The sequence below is a fragment of the Pristis pectinata genome, chromosome 15 (genome assembly GCF_009764475.1).
Source record: "Pristis pectinata isolate sPriPec2 chromosome 15, sPriPec2.1.pri, whole genome shotgun sequence".
Taxonomy (NCBI): Eukaryota; Metazoa; Chordata; class Chondrichthyes; order Rhinopristiformes; family Pristidae; genus Pristis; species Pristis pectinata.
In genome coordinates, this window is record NC_067419.1 from 11,348,683 (window position 1) to 11,374,229 (window position 25,547).

General features: G+C 42.4%; 1 protein-coding gene across 1 annotated transcript in view; it reads left to right on the forward strand.

The window, feature by feature from the left end:
• The first annotated feature begins 342 nt into the window (after positions 1–342).
• The window catches only part of sypl1 (synaptophysin-like 1), a 44,794-nt gene continuing 19,589 nt past the window's right edge, over positions 343–25,547 (forward strand). Inside the window, exons 1-3 of the mRNA XM_052029974.1 lie at positions 343–516; positions 22,346–22,467; positions 23,011–23,206. Of these exons, the coding sequence (XP_051885934.1) occupies positions 448–516; positions 22,346–22,467; positions 23,011–23,206 (387 nt within the window). The 5' untranslated portion in view covers positions 343–447. The remainder of the gene's footprint in view (positions 517–22,345; positions 22,468–23,010; positions 23,207–25,547) is intronic.

The following is a 25,547-nucleotide window of genomic DNA, read 5'->3' on the forward strand; positions in this document are numbered from 1 at the left end:
GTGGTTGGAAGGAAAGCAGCCCATTCCTCTTCGGCCCGCTGGGCTGGTGTCGCTCCGTGTGCGCATTTGACGGCGGGAACGCCCGGAGCCTACACACCGTCCCGGGAAGGGACCAGTGCATGAAGGCGGCGGACGGAGCCGCTGATTGGAGGCCGTGGCCCGAGGGCGGAGCCGCTGATTGGAGGCCGGGGCCAGGGCGCGGAGCCGCTGATTGGAGGCCGGGGCCAGGGCGCGGAGCCGCTGATTGGAGGCCGGGGCCCGGGGCGAGCCGCTGATTGGAGGCTGGGGCCTGGGGGCGGAGCCGCGGTTCCCAGGACGAGTCGCCGCGTCCCGCCCCGCACAGGAAGCGGAGGCGAGGCAGGGCGGGCGGACGGACCGACAGGTAGAGCAGCGACCGCCTCAGCTTCTTTACTCCTCCTCCTCTTCGCCGCCCTCACTCGCACGGAAATGGCCGGGCTGCAGCTGGACTTCGGGCCGCTGAAGGAACCGATCGGCTTCATCAAGCTCCTGGAGTGGGTGAGTTGGTGGCTTCGCGGTAAAGACGGCCGGGCCGGGGCCTGTCCCAGCCCGGGAGGGAGGGAAGGTGCCGCCAAACGCTTCAAACTACGACCTCGGCCCCGGGGCCTAGTGGTGAGGGGAGACTGGGAGTGGGGGAGCGCCGGGCCTCTTGCTGGGCTGGGCTGGGCTGGGGCGGGGCGGGGGTGCCCCCTGCTCGGCTCTGCCTTGTGATCTGCCGCATGGCCTGGTGCCAGCTCCTGGAGGATCCTCCCAGGGAGGGCGAAGGAGGAGCAGGATTCAAGGAACGTCCAAGCGAATCTTGCTTTTTTTTAGTTTTTTTTTGTTTCAGTGAAGATAAATACTTCGTGAAACAGGCGTCTGGTCATTCGCGAAACTAATATTGCTGTTGGAAAGGGGTCAGCCAGTCCTCGAAGGTATTGAAATAACAGGGGGAAATGCTCCCTCCTATATATTGGGCTTTCCCTTTTTCTTATCTTCAGTCCTGAAGATGGGTCCCGATGTTAACCGCCTGCTTTTCTCCACGGATGCTGCCTGGCCTGCTGAGTTCTTCCAGCATCATCGTGTTTTTCATCCAGATTCCAGCATCTGCGGTCCTTTGTTTGTCTAAAAATGCTTAGGGCGTCAGATGGTGCAATGTATGAGGAATGTTTAAAATTTTCAGCCCAGTGATCTGAATAATGTACGGTCATTAACTCTTTACTCTCTCCCTTTACCACCCACCACCCACCCCCCCCCCCCCCCCCCCCCCCCGCCACAATTTTGCAGCTTTTTCAGTTTTTGCTTCACATTTCTGGTAATTGTGTTGTTTTAATGATTTTAACAGCAAATATCTCTGGGTGTGCTTCCATCAGCTATCCCCATTGATAATATTCTTGTACTGGCTGAGTCTGTAGCTGCTTTAACTTTTGAGTGTTGAGACAGTTGCATCACATCCGAGAAGACCATTGATTTGGGACTGGTACACCACAGTCCACTCAGCACATTTACTCTGTTTAATCTGGCTGGTACTAATGGTACAATCAAAGACACAATAATAATAAAAATGGAGCTCCAATTTTTCTGAAAAGGAAGACTGGTTTAGTGACATCATTGTGGGGTGGCATGATCCTGCTTCAAATGAGAGTAGCTGCAACACAGATGGGTTTATTTTCATGTCACCAATTACTGACGCATATTGTGGGTTCTTGGACGCATTCAGCTGTCAAATAGTGCAGAATTTGTGACTTAAAGATACTCTGGTGTATGTGATTGAAAACTTGTGTAGGCAGGATGATTGTGCTGAAGTTGAAATTTGAAACAGCCAGATGGTGATAACTTGTACAACTGCTGCTTTTGAAGTAAGCTGCTCAAGTCGATTATTTCCTGTTTTTAAGATTTTTCAGTTTGAAACCTCAAGAAAGTGACTTTATTGGTGGCATATTTGCGATTTTTAAAAAAAAAATTAAACTTGGACTTTTGTGGGAAATTATCATTCAATTTCAGTTTGTGATACCTCTGATACTGATGGACATGGGATCTTAAGACTAAGCAGTGAAAAATATTGTGACCAATCTTGTTGGCTGTCTGAAAGGGATTCTGCCTAGTACATTAGTTAATGCAAAATAAATCACCTAACATGTTTTATCCCACCACTGTTCTTGAATTTTAAGCCCAAAGTTTTAGAAACACAAATGTAAAGATAGAACAGCACAGGATGTCTGTGCCAATAATAATGCCTATTTAAACTAATCCCATCTGCCTGCACATAATCAATATGCCTCTATCCCCTGCTTGTTTATGTGTCTGTCTAAATGTCTCTTCAATGTTGCTATCCTGTCTGCTTCCACCACTTCCCCTGGCAATGCATTCCAGGCACCTACCACTGTGTTTCTAAAAAAAAAACTCACCTTACAAATTTCCTTCAGACTTCCTCCATTTCACCTTAAAGCTATGCCCTCCAGTATTTGACAGTTCCACCCCGGCAATCAACCCTATCTAAGCCTCTCGCGCCCTCCCCCTCCCCACACCAAGCCTCTGATGCTCCAGAGAAAACAATCCAAGCTTGTTCAACCTCCCCTTATAACTAGTACTATCTAATCCAGGCAACTTGTTGGTGAACCTGTTTTGCACCTCTCCAAAGCCTCCACATCCTTCTGTAATGTGGTGTCCAAAACTGCGCACAATACCCCAAATGTGGCCAATCAAAGTCTAATATAGCTGATTTCCCAACTTTTAAAATTGCACAATGCACCAGCCTTTGGTTGCTCTTATTAGACTTTCCTGACACTTGGAAAAATTGGATTTTTTTAAAAGTTTCTTGTTCTTTAATCCAACTAATTTTCTTTCATGAAATAATCATTGACACTTTAAAATTCTCTGTGGAAAATGAAATTCACAATGTCTGAGCTATATGGTAATGGTTTCTGTATCTTTTAAAAGATTTGCATCAACTTCAAAGCATGCTCAAGTCTGCAGCAGTTTGGATTTCAGAGTGAGGCCATTCAATCCACTGTCTGGGTCAGTCCTCCAAAGGAGCTTTTCAATTAATCACACACATTTTGAGATTGTTCCCCATGACCCTGCAGTTTTGATTTTTCTTTTGAAGGAAATAACAAACTTTTTCAAATTACTATTAAATTTTCCACCATCCTTTTAGAAGTGCAGTCTTAATACCCAGTTAGATACATTTCTATTCAGTTTTCCCACAAGGTTTCTTGCTATTTGTCTTTGATCTACAACCACTGGTTGCCATCCTCTTGCCACTAGTGGAACCAGCTTCTTTCTTCAGAAACTCTTCATAATTTTGTGTTGTTTGTTGGGTAATTTTCTTTTAAGTTCGTATCCCTCTGTTACTTCAAACCGCCATTGATGGTTATGTCTTCAGCTTCCAAGACCATCAACTTGGGAACTCTTTCTCTAAATCTCTCTGCTTCCCTGCCTTTCTTTGAGACTTGCCAAAAAACTTGCCCCTAAGCTTTTGCTCATCTGTTCTATTAGCATCTCAAATCACTTTGAGTAGGCCATTCAGCCCCTCAAGAGTATTTTGCCATTTGGCAAGATCATGGCTGATCTGTGACTGCAACACCCTATCCTCATATCCTTTAATCTCTACGTTATCCAGAAGTTTTTGATTTCTGTCTTGAATGCAATGTCTGACCCTCCACAGCATTCCAGGGTAGAGAAAACCAAATATTCACCTTCTTTAGGCTGAAGAAATTTCTCTTCATTTCAGTTCAAAATGGCATATCCCTGGTTTTCAGACTGTGACCATTAGTTCTAGATTGCTAGTCAGGGGAAGCAGCCTCCTTGCATCTACCCTGTCAAGTCCTCTCAGCATTTTATACATCTCAATGATCTCGCTTGCCTCTTTCTTCCAAACTTTAGAGAACTGATGCCTAGCCTGCTCATTATGACAGACCTGCCATCCCAGAAACTAGGCAGGTTAATCTTTGTTGCATTCCCTTTACAGCAAGTATATCCTTTCCTTTAGGTAAGGAGACCAGGACTCTGCACAATGCTCCAGGTGGGGCCTTGAAGTTTTTTTCACAATGTTAAAGCTACTGTATAAATAGGAGTCACAGGAGATTCTGCAGATGCTGGCATCCAGAGCAGCAACACATAAAATGCTGGAGGAACTCACCAGCGAAATAAACAGTTGATGTTTCGTGTCGAGACCTTGTTTATTTCCCTCCATAGATGATGCCTGACCTGCTGAGTTCCTCCAGCATTTTGTGTGTTGCCACTGTATAAATTGTTGTTTTCACTACAAGATTCCTGTGATGGCTAATGTGATTTCTCTAATATGCTGTCAGTATGTATCTGAGTCCTTTTGGAAATTGAAGGTGCATGATTCTTATTGTTGGGTGAAGGGGACTGAAAGCTTTATTCTTGAGGGAGAAGTGGAAAGTATTTGGACTTCTGAAGTCGTTTAGCATTTCCACATTACAGGTGTGAATGGAATGGGCCAGATTTTGCAGGCCAGTTCCCCCCACCCAGATTCAGCACCTTCAGTCTCCAGTCGGACATCCGCACTTCTTTCGTCCTGACGTGAAACATTGACCTTATGGGCCTTTCCCATCTCGGTGCCCAGCATCACAGAGTGAGTTGGGACACAGCCTCCAGTGAGAAGGTGCTGCTCTTGAAACCCCTGACAGCTGGGAAAGGTGAAGGCTCTAAAAATGAACTAATTTTCCAGTAGTTTTCTGTATGTGACATTCAGAAATTTAAAAAATTGCTCATTTATAAACAAAATAAACTTAAAATTGGGTAAAAGCATGCGAAACACATGGATAAATAAAAATGAACATGTGAAATCCAGTGATAGTGCAATCTGACAGATTCATCCTTTTAAATTAGTCATTAAGTCCTGGACTTGCACTTGCCAGATATGCACAGAAGTCCCAGATGCACTCCAATTTAAACAAAATGTTGAAGGTTCTGCTGGAACCCTCGGCATTTGCCAGTGAAATCCGACACTATAATCTCTGGGGTCTTTTGGGGTTGGGAAGGGTGCTGTGTTCAGTTGGGTCCGTTGCTGTCAAGGCACAAATTAGAACATTATATAAAACCGTGTTACTTCATGCAGCTTTTTGTAAGAGCTTGCCACATGCAAGTAGTTGCTACATTTCAAACAACAGTGACCACATCTCAAAAAAAGTTTCATTTTCTCTAAATGGGTTGTCCTAGAGTTGTTTAAGGTGCTATTATAAATGCAAGTTTATCCTATTAGTGTGGTAAAACTTTCCTTATGATTGTTGGGTGAACTTTCTGGTGGTAGACATGTTTGTTCTTGGTGGGTGTTACTGCATACAGCTTGCCTTCATTTTGTCCCTGCTTGATTTCTGCTCTTTCATGTCTGAGTCTCTACTCGAGGCCAATGTTGATGGAATTTTGACAGCTTGGATTCAGAACAACTTTCTTACTGTTTCTATTTACTGGGCAGGTGAGGAAAGCTATATGGAAATATTGGGACCAGTTTTGCTTTCCATCAGTTGCTGGTGACCAGTGGATGGATTGAAATTTGGAATCTGGCCAGGCGAGCTCTGATAGCCAGTAATGCAGTGCAACCAGCGTAGGAACTGAGATTCATCCTGTGGCAATGAGGTTGAGATTATTGGTTTTAGGTTTCAGCTAATTTTGATATGTGCCATTCAGTTGGGCAATATGAATTTGTGGGAACTTTTTACTGTATTTTGTTTGAAAAGATGAGTTCAGTGGCCAGTACCTTAAATCTTTGACACTTCTACAACTGCTTTTTTTTCCTGAAAATATACTTTTTAAAAATTGTTATTGTTTTTTGAACCTATATTTTGCTATTCCAGGCATCCCTAAGAAGCAGCTTCATCCAGCTTGGTTAAATTGTTTTTCATTATAGTACTTCTATGTCCCAGGTGTGGTTATATGGGCAGTATTGGGGGTGTTTACTTTAGTCTTTACAAGTTTGTTTTAAATGGAGCAGATTCTTTAAAACTTACATTGAGACACATAGTGGGAAGGTTAAATAATGGTTGTGTAATAAGCTGAAACTTTATTCTCCATGTTTCTGGATAGAATCTGAGGCCTCAGGACAGATGGCAGAATGTATTTGTGCAATCTATAACCGTTCACTTCCAAGCTTCCTGTGTCATTAGAGAAAGTGAACTGCAAATTCATTTGTGACTGTGAAAAGGCAATTTACTCTGTGGTTGCTGTATCAGGAGGGGAGCTCAATGTGAAGCAGAGAGAGTGCAGCTGATCGTTAAGAATAGGCAAATTAACACAATGACTAACAGACTGAGACTTCCACCAACAAAGGAAACCTCCAATTATCTTTAAATGATAACTTTTCTCTCTACTTGCTGCATCAGCCTGGGAGAAATTAACCCTGAAAATTTCACCATGGGTTGGTGTTTAAGATAGTGGCGACAAATGGGAAGGAACGTGCAAAGGTGCATTTTATCATAGGTTTCTGGTACTGTGTGTGTCCCTCAATGAATAGGGACTCAAGTTACTACAAAGACCTTTGGCAATCACATGAAACCAATTCACTGTGACTGGTAAAGATATTGGTCACTTTCAACCTTGCTAGCTGGGTTAATCTCAGTGACTGAGGAATTGTTGTACAGCTAGCAATTAATAACAATATCAATTGTTATGATGACAGCTCCTGAATTCAAATTACAGGCAACCCCTGGTTATGGCTGTTTGGGTAATGGAAATTTGCCTTTATGGAATTCACAAATCACTACCCAAAAATTGAGGTGGAATAAAAAATTTGCTCTCAGATCCAGGTTTTTAATCAACTCGCTTCTTGACACATGCACAGATGACATTATGACATGATGGAAAATCGTGATATAGATGGTGTTCTGGGAACTCAATGCCTGCGTAACATGGGGTGGGTGTCGCCTAACTTTTTTGAAGCTGGATATTTAAAGATGGAAATAAAGTAACCTTGCTTAAAATATTAAAGAAATGTGTCATCTTTAACTTATGCCTTTTGGAAATCAGGTCATCTTTTACTCACTTAGCTATTCACAGTAACAGAAATTTTGACCGGGGTGCCCAAACATTTGCATGCCACTGTATCTATCCAATTTATTCTTAAAACTTAAGAGTGAGCCTGCATTTACCACGTCAGATGGCAACTTATTCCACACTCCCACCACTCTCTGAGTGAAGAAGTTACTCTAATGTTCCCCTTAAATCTTTTCCCTTTCACTCTAAAGCCATGTCCTCTCGTACTTATCTCTCCTAATCTAGGTGGAAAGATTCTACTCGCATTTACTGTCTATACCCCTCATAATTTTGTAAACCTCTATCAAATCTCCCCTCATTCTTCTGTGCTCCAAGGAATAAAGTCCTAACCTGTTTAATCTTTCCCGGTAACTCTGTTCCTTGAAGACCTGGCAACATTCTAGTAAATCTCCTCTGCACTCTTTCAATCTTACTGATATCCTTCCTATAGTGAGGTGAGCAGAACTGCACACACTATTCCAAATTTGGCCTCACCAATGTCTTATACAACCTCACCATGTTGTTGGATCTTCTGCAGATCAGCTGGCAGGGCTATTTGCAGACATTTTTAACCTCTCCCTGCTTCAATCAGAAATCCCCACCCACTGTAAGAAGACCACTATCATCTTGGTACCTAAGAAAAACAAGGTAATGTGCCTTAATGACTACTGCCTAGTGGCTCTGACATCCACCATCATGAAGTGCTTGGAAAGGCTGGTCATGGCACACATTACCTCCAGCCTCCTAGACAACCTCGACCATCTCCCTGGCCCTACGCATCTCTGGAGCATCTGGACAGTAAAAACACCTATGTTAGACTATTGTTTATTGACTACAGTTCTGCCTTCAATACTATAATTCCAATCAAACTCATCACCAAATTCTGAGACCAGGGACTCAACACCTCCCTCTGTAACTGGATCCTTGACTTTCTGACCAACAGACCGCAATCAGTAACGGTAGGCAGCAACACCTTTGGCACGATTATTCTCAACACTGGTGCCTCACAGGGCTGCATCCTCAGCCCCCTATTCTACTACCTTTTATGCTCATGACTGCATTGCCAGATTCTGCTCTAACTCCATCTATAAGTTTGCAGTTGATACCACCGTAGTGGGCTGTATCTCAAATAACAATGAGTTGGAGTACAGGAAGATGGAGAGCTTCGTGACGTGGTGTCATGACAACAATCTTTCCCTCAATGTCACCAAAGCAAAAGAGCTAGTCATTGACTTCAGGAACGGGGGTGGTGTACATGCACCTGTTTACATCAATGGTGCTGAGGTCAAGAGAGTTTCAAGTTCCTAGGAGTGAACAACACCAATAGTCTGTCCTGGTCCAACCATGCAGACACCAAGGCCAACAAAGCTCACCAGCACCTCTACTTCAGGAGGCTAAAGAAATTTGGCAAATCCCCTTTGACACTCACCAACTTGTATCGATGCATCCAGATGGGATGCTTTCTATGGTGCATCACGGCTTGGTACGGCAACTTCTTTGCCCAGGACTGCAAGAAACTGCAGAGTTGTGGATACAGCACATCATGGAAACCAGCCTCCCCTCCATGGACTTTATACTTCTTGCTGCCTCGGTAAAGCAGCCAGTATAATCAAAGATCCCCCCCAAGACATTCTCTCTTCTCCCCTCTCCCATCAGGCAGATCACAAGATAAGGGAGCAGAAGCAGGCCATTCGGCCCATCGAGTCTGCTCCAAGGAAAAGGGGGAAAAAAGAAATGAGGAATGGGGTGGGAAAAAATAACCTATTCTAATCCCAATTTCTGGCCTTATCCCCATATCCCTTGATACCTCTACTATTTAGATATCTATCTATCTCTTCCTTGAACGCCTCCACTGCTGTACATGGCAAGGAGTTCCACAAATTCACCACCCTCTGGCTAAAGAAATTTCTCCTCATCTGTACCCTCTAATTCTAAGATTGTGCCCTCTGGTCCTGGACTCGCCCACCAAGGGAAACAGCCTAGCCACATCTACTCTGTCCTTTCCTATCAACATTTTAAATGTCGCTATGAGGTCCCCTCTCATTCTTCTGTACTCCAGCGAGTACAGTCCAAGAGCCAACAAACGCTCATCATACGTAAGCCCTTTCATTCCTGGAATCATCCTCGTAAATCTCCTCTGAACCCTCTCCAACGTCAGCACATCCTTCCTAAGATGTGGGGCCCAAAATTGCGCACAGTATTCCAAATGAGGCCTCACTAGTGCCCCGTAGAGCCTCATCAACACTTCCTTACTCTTATACACTATACCTCTCGAAATGAATGCCAACATAGCATTCGCTTTCTTTACCACCGATCCAACCTGGTAGTTAACCTTTCGGGTATCCTGCACGAGTACCCCCAAGTCCCTTTGTACTTCTGTACTTTGAATTTTCTCCCCTTCTAGATAATAATCTGCCTGCTTATTTCTGTTTCCAAAGTGTACAACTGCACATTTCTCAACTTTGAATCTCACCTGCCATTTCCTTGCCCATTCTCCTAAACTTGTCTAGGTCTCTCTGCAACCTTCCTATCTCCTCAATACTCCCTACTCCTCCACCTATCTTGGTGTCATCCGCAAACTTAGCCACAAAACCATTTATTCCATCATCCAAATCATTAATGTACAAGGTAAAAAGGAGCGGCCCCAACACCAACCCCTGCGGCACACCACTAGTAACCGGTAGCCAACCAGAACAAGATCCTTTTATTTCTACCCTTTGCTTCCTGCCAACCAGCCAGTGCTCCACCCATTCTGTTATCCTACCTGTAATTCCATGACCTCTCATCTTATTAATCAGTCTCTTATGAGGCACCTTATCAAAGGCCTTTTGAAAGTCTAAATACACAACATCTACTGCCTCTCCCTTATCCACCCTACCTGTGATTTCTTCAAAAAACTCCAATAGGTTGGTCAGGCAGGATCTTCCCTTCACAAAACCACGTTGGCTAGGACCTATCTTGCCTTGCACCTCTAGGTATTCCGTAACCCCATCCTTGAGGATAGATTCCAATAACTTTCCCACCACTGATGTCAGACTAATAGGTCTGTAATTTCCTTTATGCTGCCTCCCTCTTTTACACAGCGGAACTACATTTGCGACCTTCCAGTCCTCTGGAACCATGCCGGAAGCTATCGATTCCTGGAAAATTATCGTTAATGCCTCCGCTATCTCTAAAGCCACCTCCTTCAGAACCCGGGGATGCACCTCATCCAGTCCGGAAGACTTATCAGTCTTTAGCCCATTTAGTTTTCCTAGCACCTTCTCTCTAGTAACCTTAACTGAACTCAGTTCCATTTTGTGAGACTCCTGACTAACCGGCACATTGCTGATGTCCTCCACGGTGAAGACTGATGCAAATTATTCATTCAATTCCTCTGCCATCTCTCCATCGTCCATTATAATATCTCCTGCACCGTTATCAATTGGTCCTATATCAACCTGTGTCTCTCTTTTACTCCTTGTATATTTAAAAAAAACTCTTAGTATCCTTTGGAATGTTATCCGCCAACTTCCTTTCATAATTCATCTTTTCTTTCCTAATGACCTTAGTTTCTCTCTGCAGGTTTTTAAAAGCTTCCCAGTCTTCTGTTTTCCCACTAATTTTTGCTTCTTTGTACACTGCCCCTTTTGCTTTTATTTTAGCCTTCACCTCTCTCGTTATCCACATTTGTGCCTTTTTTCCATTTAAAACCTTTTTTCTTGGAATATATCTATCCTGCATTTTCCTTATTTCCTGTAGAAATTCCTTCCATTTCTCCTCCGCCGTCCCTCCAGCTGCCTTACTCTTCCAATCAATTTGGGCCAACTCTTCTCTCATACCATTGTAATTTCCTTTGTTCCACTGAAATATCGATACACCAGTTATCAGCTTCTCCTTCTCAAACTTGAAACTGAACTCAGTCATATTGTGATCACTAGTTCCCAGTGGTTCCTTTACCTTTAGTTCCCTAATCACCTCCGGTTCATTACACAGCACCCAGTCCAAAACAGCCGATCCCCTGGTGGGCTTATTAACAAGTTGCTCCAAAAAACCATCCCGTAGACACTCCACAAACTCACTCTCCTGAGTTCTACCACCTTGCTGGATTTCCCAGTCCACCTTCATGTTAAAATCCCCCATAATTATCTTCACATTGTCCCTCTGGCATGCTTTTTCTATCTCAAACTGCAACTTATCGTCCACTTCCTGACTGCTATTTGGGGGCCTAGATATGACTGCTACTATTGTCCTTTTACCCTTGCTATTTCTTAGCTCCACCCATAAGGATTCCACCTCCTCTGACCCAATGTCCTTCCTTTCTATTGATTTTACATCGCTACTAACCATCATGGCCACACCTCCCTCTCTGCCTACCCACTTATCCTTGCTATACACTGTGTACCCCTGGACATTCAGTTCCCAATCACATCTGTCATGAAGCCACGACTTGGTGATTGCCACAATGTCGTATTTATTAATCTGTAGTTGTGCCACTAGGTCATCTACTTTATTCCTAATGCTACGTGCATTTAAATATAGTACGTTTAGTCCGGTATCTGCTATTGATTTTGTTGTACTTCTATTGTTCAGCAGATTATCCTGACTCTTCACCTGTCTATCCTTCTTACCATCTTCATTACATACTATCTTAGACGTGTTCCTATATACCTCATCCTCTATTCTAACATTCTGTATCCCTAACATCCTGATTTGTTGCACTTCTATTATTCAGCAAATTATCCTGACTTCTCACCTGCCTGTCCTTCTTGCCATCCTCATTGGACTTGTTTCTATAAACTTCCTCTCTTACCTTAGCATCTTGTAACCTAACATCCTGGTTTCCATCCCCTTGCCAGATCAGTTTAAACTCTCCCCAACAGCTAAATTAAACATTCTCGCCAGGATATTGGACCCTTTGGAGTTTAGGTGCAACCCATCCTTAGCGAATAGGTCATGCCTTCCCCAAAAAAGGTCCCAATTACCCAAAAATCTGAAGCCCTTCCCCCTGCACCAGTCACTCAGCCACGCATTCATCTGCCAGAGCTTTCTATTCTTTCTATCATTGACATGTGGCACAGGTAGTAATCCTGAGATTACCACCCTTGAGGTCCTACTTCTCAACCTTTTCCCTAATGCCTTGTATTCCTCCTTCAGGACCTCTTCTCTTTTTCTACCTATGTCATCGGTCCCTACATGTACCAAGACTTCTGGCTGATCACCCTCTCCCCTCAGAATATGCTGGACCCGGTCCGTGATATCCTGTACCCTGGCACCAGGGAGGCAACACACCATCCGAGATTCATTGTCGGTATCGCAGAATCTGCTATCCGTACCCCTTACTATAGAATCCCCAATAACCACTGCATTTCGCTTCTTCCGCTGGACCACAGTACCAGGCACGGTGCCAAGGTCCCGGTTGCTGAGGTCTTCCTCTATCAGGTCATCCTCTCCAACTGAATCTAAAATGAGATATCGGTTTTTGAGGGGGACCACCACAGAGGTGCTGTCTACAAACTCGTTATAACTCCTGTCTATTTCCTGCTTGCTCTCCCTAACCAACCGAAGATCATCGAGCTGCTGCTCCAGACTCTCAATCCGTTCCTTGAGGAGCCGCATCTCGGTGCACTTTGTGCAGATGTAGTTATCGGGGAGTCTGGTAGTCTCCCAGGGTCCCCACATCTGACACTCCAAACATAAGACCAACCCCAGATGCATACTGCTGAATACCACTGAGTTCAACAAATAAACTAATAACTTACCCCCTCTTTATAAGTCTCGCCTCTTACTCAGTCTCGCTGAAGCCCGTTGAGCCAAAGCCCAACCCACTCTGCTCCCTCTCACTCCGCTGCCCGCTGGATATGGTGGTCTGCTTTTTAAATCGCCCGCGCGTTTCCGAGTGACATCACATGCCTGCGCAGTCACTCGCCGCTATCCCGAATGCTGGAAAGAAAAAAAAACTCACTCCTCGTTAATTTCCAGCACTCTCCGCTCTCTGGTCGCTGGAAAGATACAAAAGCCTGAAAGCACGTACCACCAGGCTCAAAGACAGCTTCTATCCCACTGTTATAAGACTATTGAGTAGTTCCCTAGAATAAGGTGGACTCTTGACCTCAGTGTAGCTCATTATGACCTTGCACCTTATTGTCTACCTGCACTGCACTTTCTCTGTAGCTGAGATACTTTATTCTGTATTGTTTGACCTTGTACTACCTCAATTCACTGTGTAATGAATTGATCTGTATGAACAGTATGCAAGACAAGTTTTTCACTACCTCAGTACAAGTGACAATCGTAAACCAATTCCAATACTAAATTAGTCTTCCTATCAAGTTATACAAATACATCAACAATGGTACTTAAGATGAATAGTTCTTATAAAAGACCATTGACCTGCAATGTTAACTTATTTTCTTCCCTGCACAGATGCTGACTAATACTTTAAGTATTAAACAATCATCTGTATATTATTCTAATCTATAATAGTATTGAGATAATAACTGTTGGCAATTGAATTAATGCAAGCCCACGGAATGATTCAGGGAAGGGAGAAATGGTTCAGAGAAATGTGTGCAGAGACTTTGGTGTTGGCCATTGACATCGCCGCTCTTGGATGTTGATGCTGCACCTCCTCTTGTTAGTCTGCTCGAGATGTAGATAGTACAGGCATGTCAATGTTCTACACTTCTCAAACCAGCCACTTGCATGAGGCAATTGACACTGATCTTCTGCCATCAGCATAGGAGTTGGTTTCAAAGATGGCTCTTGTATTGTGTATACCAATACATAGTAGTTGTCTATCTTAAAGGCTCTAGTTTCAAAGTTGAATCCTTCAGTTTGTTGTGAATACCATGCTTTAATTTTCCTGTGTAGAAAGGCAAAGATGCATTTTCAAAATTAGAGCTGGTCCTTGCAACTGTGATTCTCAAAAAACATCCGCATGCAAAAAGGATGGTTGAAAATTGAAATTCCTTTCCTAAAAAGAAATTGATACAAGGTCAGTTTTTCATTTTGTATCTGAGATTGTTGACTTTTGAGAGCATCGGGTCTTGAGGAAACTGGGGGACTCGGTATGCATAGAGTTGGGTCATTAGCTATATTTTCTTGGTATAGGTGAGCCATGAACTTGAAGGGCAATGTGGCTTGCAGGTAATTCTGTGACCTTAGTGGTTTCATCTAGCTGCTTGTTAATCACAATTTATTGAGTACATAGTGGTGAGATACTGGGGGCAACTATGGGCAATTAGGAAAGGCAGTTCTGATTTTGGTCATTTTTCTTTTAAATTGGCGACTTTGCTCTTTGGTTTTACAACTATATATTGCAGGTAAATCGTATTAACAGCAGCACATCTGTTTCATCCTCTGCCCTTTCAGAAATTTTAGAAATTGTTAACAGAATTTATCAGTGTTGGTCTGGTGCTGGGTCAATGCCAAATTGTGAAAACAATTTTCATAAAGAAAATGTCATCTGATGTGAGGCTGCTGCTGTTAGAACGAAGAACAAGATTAAGGTTTTATTTTGCATTTTCCCATATTATAGTGCTGTGGATCTATCTTGTGTGGTTAAATGAAACATTATAGCTCCTAGAACATGTTGTAATGTTCCATATTTGTTAGTGAGAATAACTTGGAGGTGCAGAGGGTGTGAAGAGACTCCGGGGTGTCAAGTACTTTTCTCATGACAGTGCACAGATGCCAGCATTTGATTAAGGCTAACAACCGGTGGCATTGAGGCTAACAGAAAGATAGCCAGGCTTTAAAAAAAATGCTTTATATTGACTGGAATTGGTAGGCCTCCAAAGAGTGAAATAAAACATGGCTAAAGTGACCAAAGTGGCACAGTTTGTAAGTCTTTTTCATTGAATATCACAAAAGATGGATGTGATTTTTTTTTACACAAATGCCTAAACTACAATTTATTCATAATCAATTGCAATAAAAACTTGTTTCCTAATGGCAAATATTTGGAAAGCTTTTTAAAACAACATCCTTCTGGTGATGGTCCAATAGTATGTGACTATGAAACAAGTCCTAACGGGCTCTTCCTCTTACAGTAGTTAAGTTGTGCTGGAGTTGCAAACCTGCATCTTAAAGTGAAAACATTTAGAAATCCAGCAGGAAAATGTTATTGCCGTTGGACGATATAATCACATGATATACTTTGGAGTTAAATTTAGTGGCTTCCTGAAATTGACATTCCTTCTTCAGACCATTGATAAACAAGGCACCATGACTGAGTGCTCTATCCTATTACCCAATCCCTCGTGAGCCATATAATCTCCTTGGAGAGGCAAAGTTAAAATCCCAGTTCATAAGGGAAAAATTGGTAATTACTACTTTCTTCTCAAGTAATCAAACTCCATCCTGGAGGTTCTAGGTCAGGTGTTACCTGTGGAAAGTTTATGTGAAATAATCTGGTCCCCGTAGATAGCCTACAGAGAGCACCAACCACAGCAGTTAGCAATGAATTTTGGAGACTCTGTGCAGTTGTGGCCAGCATTTGGCTCTGCTTTTGTTTATTTGAGTTGTGTGAGAATATTCTAACTTTCCAAGGATATGACGGACCTCCTAACTTAATGGCTCTGATAGTCACCTCTGCTATACCTGCAATGAGCAGGGACATTTTGTCTCCACCCAGGAGAAGAGGGAATAGAACCCGAGTTTACAAATAAGACTGAAGTGGTGCATAAAATGGGGTGGAAAAGGCAACATGGTGAGCAGATAGTGATAATACTATCTTGCATTTCTATTTGAAGGAAGATTCTTGCAATAGGGCAAGAATAGATGGAGTGAGATTGTGCAGGACACTTCAAAAACACTTCTGTATGCTGACTGGATGTCTCTATTATGAACGAGGGCCAAATGAATTATACTAAGTATACAAGTGATGGCATAGGGCCCTTGTGAGCAATTGAGAGAACTATTTTAAAGTCAACGATGCTTTTTTCCAAAATCTTTCATTTTCGCTTTTGCATGTTGTTCTTCGTAGTAACAATATAAAGGAAAGAATCAGGTGAAGGTTTGTTTGACCCCCATGTCTGATGTGCCATTCATTAAGATAATGGCTGATCTGTTACCTCATTGCTGTTCTCCTGCAATAACCCCATATCTTTTGATTCTATTAATATCCAGAAACCTATCAATCTATCTTGATAAATCACAGCAACTGAGTCTCAATAGTTCTGTTGGTTAGAGAATTATGAAGTCCTGCTTCAGTCTGGGTAAAGAAATTTCTTAGTATTGAGTGGCTGACCTCTTATTATGAGCCCTTGATTCTAGACATCCCAACCAGGGGAAACATCTGTGAATATACCATGTCAAGCTCCTAAAGAATTTTGTATGTTTCAATGAGATCACTTCTCTCTCCTCTCAGCTCTGGAGAATAAAGGCTCGGAATGCTTAGTCTTTACTCGTAGGATAAACTGCACATCCCAGGAATCAAGTTGTTATCTCGATTCATCCTGATATATATATCTCCTTCAGGCTGGGAGACTCCAGATTTGTACACAGTATTCCAGATGCCCTTTCACCTTGGTCCTGTGTAAGTTCCCTCTTGTCCACAAAACACAGCCTTTGAGAAAATATATCTTGAAATCCTAGGAACCTTACTTAGATTGTAAAATCTCTTGATTAGACAATAGGAAACAGCCTTGTGTGAATTATGCTATTATGGATTAGGTAAGTAAAGTGAAACCTTTTACTAAATTGTTCTTTAGGAATAAATGGGAGTTAGGTCAAAAATAAAATTTGACTTTGTGAAAATAAAGGAAAAGAATCTTTGACAATTTGTTCCACTTTAATGAAAGATTCAATTATTAGCCATGGCATAATAGAGTACCGTAGATTCCTTGAAGACTTTTGCCTGAATCATGAAGTTAGGATTATATCCTGGGCAACAAAATATCTAGTGCAGTACTGAGGGAGTGCTGTGTTGTTGGAGATGCTTCTTTTGGACAGCTGTAAAGAATCTGCTGTCAAGTGGACATAAACATCCAACGTCACTACTTCAAAGAACAGGGCTCTGGCTACCAATATCTATTCCTTTATCAATGCCTAAAAACAGATCATCTGGCTTTATTAACACATGGCTGCCTGAGAGACTTTGCTCTGCACACATTGGCTGCTACATTTCCCACACTGCAACAGTGACCAAACTTTTGAAATTAATTCATTGACTTTAGTACATCCTGAGGTCAGGAAAGAGACTATAAAAATGTCAGTCTATAATATTTCCACCTTTGCGACTAAAAAAAACTCCCAAAAAGCCTTTAATAATGTTTTTGGACATGGAACACAGAGGAACGCTTCCCTTATGAAGGTTTAAAAATAAAATGTCTTCCACTCTAAGACCTTGAGTTGTGTCTTTTAAATCAGTCCCAGTTCTTTCTTTCATCTGCGGACACAGCTGTAATCTCTTGCACGTTACAACCTTAATATGTTTCAATTCTGATAGAAAAGTGAATTGAAAGTGAAAGATGCACCCAGAGCAAAGCGCTGCAAGCTGTGCAAGCTGTACAAGCTCTGCTTGAAGTGCCTGGTGACTGGATCCTTCACATTAGCTCTGAATCTTTAATGTGGTTAACTTAAAGCTTCAAACTGAAAAATATGATGAATTGCATTCAACCTGTTTGGAAGTATAGACAGAGAATGCTGACTTCATCCTCTGTAGAGAGAGAAAAACAGCTGTGCTCACTGCATGTGGTGCCTGCCCGCCCCACTAGTGTTATCCATATAGGAAGGGCTGACTAAGTTGACCCTCAGTATCCACCAGGTTCTGGGTCTTGAGGCACAATCCCAGCAATCCATGATGGCCTTTGGCCAGTTCTCCGCTCCCTGATAATCAGAAGTTCAAAAACAGTTAAGTAGATTTAAATAATTTGAAATAACTAATAAAACAAAAGACTTTGCAGTACCAGAAATTAATTGAAAACATTAAGAATAAGAGAAATAAACTCCTTACCTGCACTTCCTTCCACTCAAGATTAGTAACACACTCAGACAACTGGGGCTGCACTGATCACTCCAGCTGTGGCTAGTCTAAAGCTGAGAGTCCAGATGCGAAGTGCATTTCAGTGCTCCACCAGCAGACAACTGTAAATTAAAGCGAACCATATGTTCAAATACAGGAAACACTTGTGACTTCATTCAAAGGAATAGAGCCAAATTTGATATTGGTGATGTAAAGCTGAACGTCAATCTAGCCTCTAACTCTGATCATCGCAAAGGCTGCCGAGTCCAGCAGCAAGTGTAGGATAGATTTGCTGGCACTTGACCTCCAGCTCATCTGACTTCTGTTTCAACAGTTTGCCATCCAAATTGCTCCCTGTGCAAACATGTTAGCCTGCAGCGATTTTGTGTGTCTCTCCCTCCCTCCCTCCCTCCCTCCCTCCCTCCCTCCCTCCCTCCCTCCCTCCCTCCCTCCCTCCCTCCCTCTCTCTTCCCCCCCCCCCCCCAAGGGCACCTGTGACCCACTGAACACCAACGCTTCTCATTCTCTCACCATTTAAAAAAAATACACCACCTTTCTACTTTGTCTACCCAAGTGGATCTCCTCACATTTTCTGAGACTATATTCGCTCTTTCACATCCTTATTCACTTAGCTAATCTGTATCTCCTTGCAACCCATTCTGCCATCCTTCTTTTTATCATCAGCAAACAGATTTGTTGCACTTGTTCCCTTCATCCAAATCATTGACCTAGTTTGTGAACGGCTGGGGCCTGGCACTGATCCCTGCAGCATCCTATGGGTCACAACCTTCCGATCTGAAAATGGCCTGTTTATTCCTAATCTGTTTTGTTGTCCATTGACCAGCCCTCAATCCATTGCCATCTATCCCAAGTGCTTTAATTTATTTACTCACGTCTTATGTAACATTTTATTGAACGCTTTCTCAATACAGCATATACACTGGTTCAACTATATGTATTCCACTTGGTACATCCCAAAAAACAAACACATCTGTTAAATGTGATGTTTGCTTTCATAAGTACCACGTTGACTTTGCCCAATCCAGTCATTGTTTTCTAAGTGTCGTGTTAACACTTAATAATAGATTCAAGCATCTTTCCTCCTACCTGGATCAGGCTGACTGATCGACGGCTCCTCATTTTCTCTTGTTCTTATTTTAAATAGTGGGGTTACATTTACCAGCTTTTAATCGTGAATCTCTGGAATTCTGGAAGATAACAACCTGCATCATCTCCACTTTCATGGGATGCAATTTCCTTCTGTCTGGCCCATTAATTTCTCCAATATCTTTTTTAAACTAATACTAATTTAGAATCTCTTGCTCTAACCATGCTGCTTTTCACTATTTCAAGGGTGCTTTCTCTGTCTTCCATAAAGACAGGCATAAAATATTTCTTTAAATTCTCTGCTATTCATTATTCTACAATGTAATTTCTTCTCTACCTATGTGACAGACGTGAGCCTTATAAACCTTTGCTTTTCTTTTCATTTATATATCAAAGGAAGCTAGATAGTCTCTTGTTTTTTTTTGCTCAAATTACTCCTGTGTTCTATTTTTCCTTCCTTGCTGCCCTACAACCTCTTTACAAGGAGGGTTGAAGTTATTTGGGATGAACTGCCAGAGGAGTTGGTAGAGACAGATACAGTTACAATGTTTGAAAGGCAGCTACTTAAGGTGTAAAGGGCATAATGCAGGCAAATGGAATTTGCATCAATGAACAGGCAGGGGATGGAGGGATATAGACAGTGTTCAGGAAGATGTGTAATTTAAGTTGGCTTTGTGGTTGGCAGAGACATTATGGGCTGAATGGCATGCTTCTAAGCTGTACTATTCTACATAATAGATAAGATCACAGTTGGTATGGGTGAGGTGGGCCAAAAGGGCTCATTTGTGTGCTGTCCAATTCTACTCCTTTTGTTTGAGTACAGCTCAATTCTGACTGATGGTCAGAGTTTGATACAACAGAAGTGGTGGAGAGAAGCCAAGCATGTCAAAAAGCTGTAATTGGTTAAGTCTCTGACTCTACTTGGAAACATAGAAAGGCTACAGCACAATTCAGGCCCTTCGGCCCACAAAGCTGTGCCGAACATATCCCTACCCTAGAAATTGCTAGGCTTACCCATAGCCCTCTATTTTTCTCAGCTCCATGTACCTATCCAACAGTCTCTTAAAAGACCCTATTGTATCTGCCTCCACCACCGTTGCCGACAGCCCATTCCACGCACTCACCACTCTGAGTAAAACAAAACTTACCCCTGACATCTCCCCTATACCCACTCCCCAGCACCTTAAACCTATGTCCTCTTGTGGCAACCATTTCAGCCCTGGGGAAAAGCCTCTGACTATCTACCCAATCAATACTTCTCATCATCTTGTATACCTCTTTCAGGCTCTTCTCCCCCCCCCCCCCCCCCCCCCCCCCATCCTCTGTCGCTCCAAGGAGAAAAGGCCGAGTTCCCTCAACCTGCTTTCATAAGGCATGCTCTGCATTCCAGGCAGCATCCTAGTAAATCTTCTCTGCACCCTTTCTATGGCTTCCACATCCTTCCTGTAGTGAGGTGACCAGAACTGAGCACAGTACTCCAAGTGGGGTCTGACCAGGGACCTATATAGCTGCCACAACACTTCTCAGCTCCTAAATTCAATTCCCCGATTGATGAAGGACAATACACCACATGCCTTCTTAACCACAGAGTCAACCTGCGCAGCCGCTTTGAGCGTCCTATGGACTCGGACCCCAAGATCCCTCTGATCCTCCACACTGCCAAGCGTCCTACCATTAAGACTATATTCTGCCATCATATTTGACATACCAAAATGAACCACTTCACACTTATCTGGGTTGAACTCCATCTGCCACTTCTCAGCCCAACTGAGTTCACCCACTGAGAGAGCTGACACCTGACCAGGTTCATTTCCCAATACCAAATTGGGAACCTCCTCTTGTAGGCCTATCTACATATTGTGTCAAGAATCCTTCCTGAACACACTTAAACTCCTCCCCATCTAAACCCCTCACTGTCTGGAGATGCCAGTCGATGTTTGGGAAACTAAAATCCCCCATCACAACAACTGTTATTCTCACACCTTTCTAGGATCTGCTTCCCTATCAGCTCCTCAATATCCCTGTTACTATTGGGTGGCTTATATATAAAAAAAACACACCCAGTAAAGTTATTGACCCCTTCCTGTTTCTAACCTCCACCCACAGAGACTCCGTAGACAGTCCCTCCACGACGTCCACCTTTCTACAGCCGTGACACTATCTCTGATCAATAGTGCCGCTCCCCCACCTCTTTTCCCTCCCTCCCTCCCTGTCTTTTCTGAAACATCTAAAACCCGGCACTTGAAGCAACCATTCCAGTCCCTGAGCCATCCAAGTCTCCGTAATGGCCACCACATTATAGCTTCAACTATTGGTCCAAGCTCTAAACTCATCCGCCTTGTTCACAATACTCCTTGCATTAAAATAGACACATCTCAAACCTGTCTGAGCGCATCCCTTCTCTATCACCTGCCTATCTATCGTACCTACTACTAGCTTTCTCTATTTGAGAGCCAAACACCTCTTCCCCAGTCTCTCCAGTTCGGATCCCACCCCCTAACAATTCTAGTTTAAACTCTCCCCAGTAGCCTTTAAAGTACCCTCTACTTGGGTAAAACAATCTTGCGTTCATTAGTTTAAGAGGCTTAAATTTAGATAGATTCTTTCATGTTTTTGTATCAAACCAAAACTCTACAGCCTTAAAGTACTATTGCAATAAGGACAATTTACAAAACCATCTCCTGTGTACTGTAATCTGATACTGATGAGAAATTTGTCGGTGGTGTTGATTAGTGGATAAATATTAGCAAAGACACCTCCTTCAGTGCTCCGGTACAGGGTCAAGCTAGATCTTCGTGCTCGTGTCTCCAGAAAGTGACATGAACCCAATCCTTCTCGCTTGGAGTGTGACTGCTACCCACTCAGCCGCAGTTGCCTCTGGTATGATAATTGACAGTAGCCACACCAAGTTCAGTACTGTTTTTAACCAGATCACACTTCAGTAGAGGTTGAATTTTGCTTATTGTTGGGATGGTTGAAGTGTTTGGTAATTAGACTCGTTAAATAGTTTGCGGACAGGTGATTGGAATCTTGCCATGGCTATTCAATAAAACAATGTGCTAAGCTGAAAATGTATAACACTGTTTTACAGGGCTTTTTGCATATTGAGAGATCAGCTGTAGATTGGTTGATCCTCGGATATCAGCCATATAAATGACCTGATTTCTTCAGAGTGAACAGCAATGTACAACCAGCCTTACTTTCTTTCTAACACAGTCTGAGTTATGATGTAAGAGATGAGCATCTTCTGCCAGTTCTCGCATAAGTTTTCCTTTCATGTGATCTTTGTGCTTTCAGATATTTGCAATTTTTGGATTTGCGACATGTGGTGGGTTCACTGGGCAAACTGCATTGAATGTAAAATGCAAAAATAACAGTGGCCCTCAAGAATATACAGCAACCTTCCAATATCCATTCAGGTTAGTGTGTTTTGTTGTTTGAATGTTATCACCAGTGTCAAGTCAAATTCTAGTATCTTCATTTTGTTGTGTAGCTTTTGACTTGCGCAGAACAAATTATGAAGCAAACTTAATATCTTGGGTAAATGATTTTCACTCTAAGTTTAATTAATTTCATGTCATTCTGAATGTTAACTAGCAGATGTAATTCCTTGTCTTTCAGTTGAATGAAAGTTTTCAGAGACTTTGTAACCATGTCTGAGTCTGTGCATTTTGCAGTCTTGATTATTAATAAAAATTCCTCAAACTTATCCCAGGGCAATATCTTGCATTTGCTTCTCAGTTGGTGACAAAGTAGCCTTGCATGGACTAATTAAATTAGTATTGTTCCTATGGCAGCAGCATGTTGCAGAACAGTTAACTGCAGGGGCAACTATGTGAGTTCCTCCACATTCACTGCCCAAGAAGTTGGAGAGTGACTTCACAGATGAAGATTATTTAATTTTTTTTGTACAAAAGGAAGTAGTAGGTAGTGACAGTTATTATTGACTTTTTATTTTCCAGGTTGAACTCCGTTATCCTGATACCCAAGGGCACATGCAATAGTACTGTAGCAACCCATCTAGTGGGAGATTTTTCATCCTCTGCTGAGTTTTTTGTTGCCATTGCAGTCTTAGCCTTCCTCTACTGTATGGCCGCCCTGGTTGTGTATGTTGGGTACCTCCATGTGTATCGTGAAGGTAAACGTGGTCCAATAATTGTGAGTATCTCAGAATTTTTCCATGAAATTACCAAGGAACCAACTTTTATGCATAATTGTAATGTGGTTATGTTTTTTAACAAGTTGCATTTAATTTTCACAAGCCTTAAGATTCTAGGGTGGAGATCTATAAGTTTATATAGAAGGAGCAAAGAGATTGGTAAAAGATAAAGCAAGTGTGCGTTCTTAATGTCAGTGTGATGCACCTAGGTGTACTGTAGGCCATCAAGAGCTTAATTATATGTTTGATTTTGGACAAATTAAATCAAGTAGATTTTCACCTATAAATAAGCAATTGCTGCATGTAATTTGACTGAGTGACATGCATTTGCAGGCCTATTTAGCCAAAAATGTTCAATCATTAGATAAATATATATTGTTGGTAGACTCTGATATTTCTTGTGTCTTGTTCTAAATTCCTTTCGTTATTTGGCAACAATCTAACCACTGAGCTCCCTCTGAGTGGGGACCTGTGGGTACTGTTAATAGAATCTTTGTCTTTTGACCAAGCAAAGATCTAAACTTAAAACAGAATTTTATTGTTGATGAATGTTGTTCAAATGATTTCAGTATCAAAATTGGAGTGATAAACTTAAGTACTTCTTATTTGCTAATGTTAATTGAAAAAGTTAAAGGCTTGGTGCCTTTCCTGATCTGATGGCTCAGTTTAGGATTCCAAAATAAGTCATTGCAGAGGTAGTGGATATGTTGTAGTGATGTTCCAAAATTCCCCAACTCAGAAACTGCCTCGCTGGATTGAAAATTAACAAGTAAAACTCGGCGATTCAAGAAAGGAAAGATGGAGAAACGCAGCTCAGTTGGCCTGATTTCAGCTGTCAGGAGAATATGGGAATCCATTAAATAAGTGGGAACAGGCCACTTAGAAGATCGTAATGTGATTAGGGCAGAGTCAGCAGGGTTTTAGGGGAGGGAATTGTGTTCAACAAATCCTAATACATTTCGAAGATATAGCTCACCACAGATAAAGTTGGCATATTGCTTCTGGAAAATTTCAAAAGGCATTGCCTCGTGAAGGGGCATTGAATCTTGATAACGGTTAGGCTATTTAGAAATGAGGTTAGGACTTTTTTTTATTCAAAGGGTTTGAACTTTTGAAATTCCTACCTTCTGAGTGCATTGGATCGTCAGTCACTGAATGTATTCAAGATGGGATTGACGTTGGGAAATTGAGGGATTGGATAGAGAAATGATTGAGGTAAAGGATCAGGAATGATTATATTGAATGGTGGAGCAGGTTTGAGGGATCACTTGTCCTACTCTTAATTATGTTATCATTGGAACCTACATCAAAAAAGCTAATGTACATCAGGGCTTCATGAGAAGGCACTGAAACATTGTGATTGAGACAGGAGGAGATGAGCCTTCTATTATAAGCAGCTTGTTAATGGTTTCGGTTTATTAGTGGCCTATATTGACATGAAATTCAATACCTATTTGGATGCCTGGTGTAAAGCTTCACTGCCATTAATAGCAAAGCATGATTACATGCTACCAGTCATAAGCACTGAGTTATGAACTTCAAGTAGATACAATTTACATAGAGCAGTACAGCACAGGAACAAGCTCTTCGGCCCACAATGTTGTGCCAAACTAATAAAGCCAATGATGCCTAATTAAACTAATCATTTCTGCCTGCACATGGTCCATATCCCTCCATTCTCTGCATATTGAAGTGTCTAAGAGCATCAATCGCCTCTGTCATATCTGCCTCCACCACCACCCCTGGCAGTGTATTCCAGGCACCCACTGCTCCCTGCATAACAAAAAAAAACTTCCCCGTCTCACCTTAAATGCATGCCCTCTAGTATTAGACATTTTAACCCTGGGGAAAGGGTACTGGCTCTCTACTCTGTCTGTGCCTCTTATAATTTTATAAACTTCTATCAGATCTCCCCTCAGCCTCCACTCCAGAGAAAACAAGTCAACTCTGTCCAACCTCTCCTCAAAGCACATGGCCTCTAATCCATGCAGTGTCCTGGTGTACCTCTTCTGCACCCTCTTCAAAGCCTCCACATCCTCCTAATGGGGTCACCAGAATTGAATACAATACTCCAGATGCAGCCTAACCAGAGTTTTATAAAGCTGCTACTTAACTTCCTGACTCAATGCCTTGACTAATAGAGACAAGCATGCATTATGCTGCCTTTACCACCCTATCAACTTGTGTGAGACTTTCAGGGAGCTATGGACTTTGACCCCAAGATCCCTTTGCACATCAATGCTGTTAAGGATCTTGCCATTAGTCATTTTGCCAAGGTGCAGCATCTCACACTTGCCCGGATTAAACTCCATCTGCCATTTCTTCAATCATTTCTGCAAC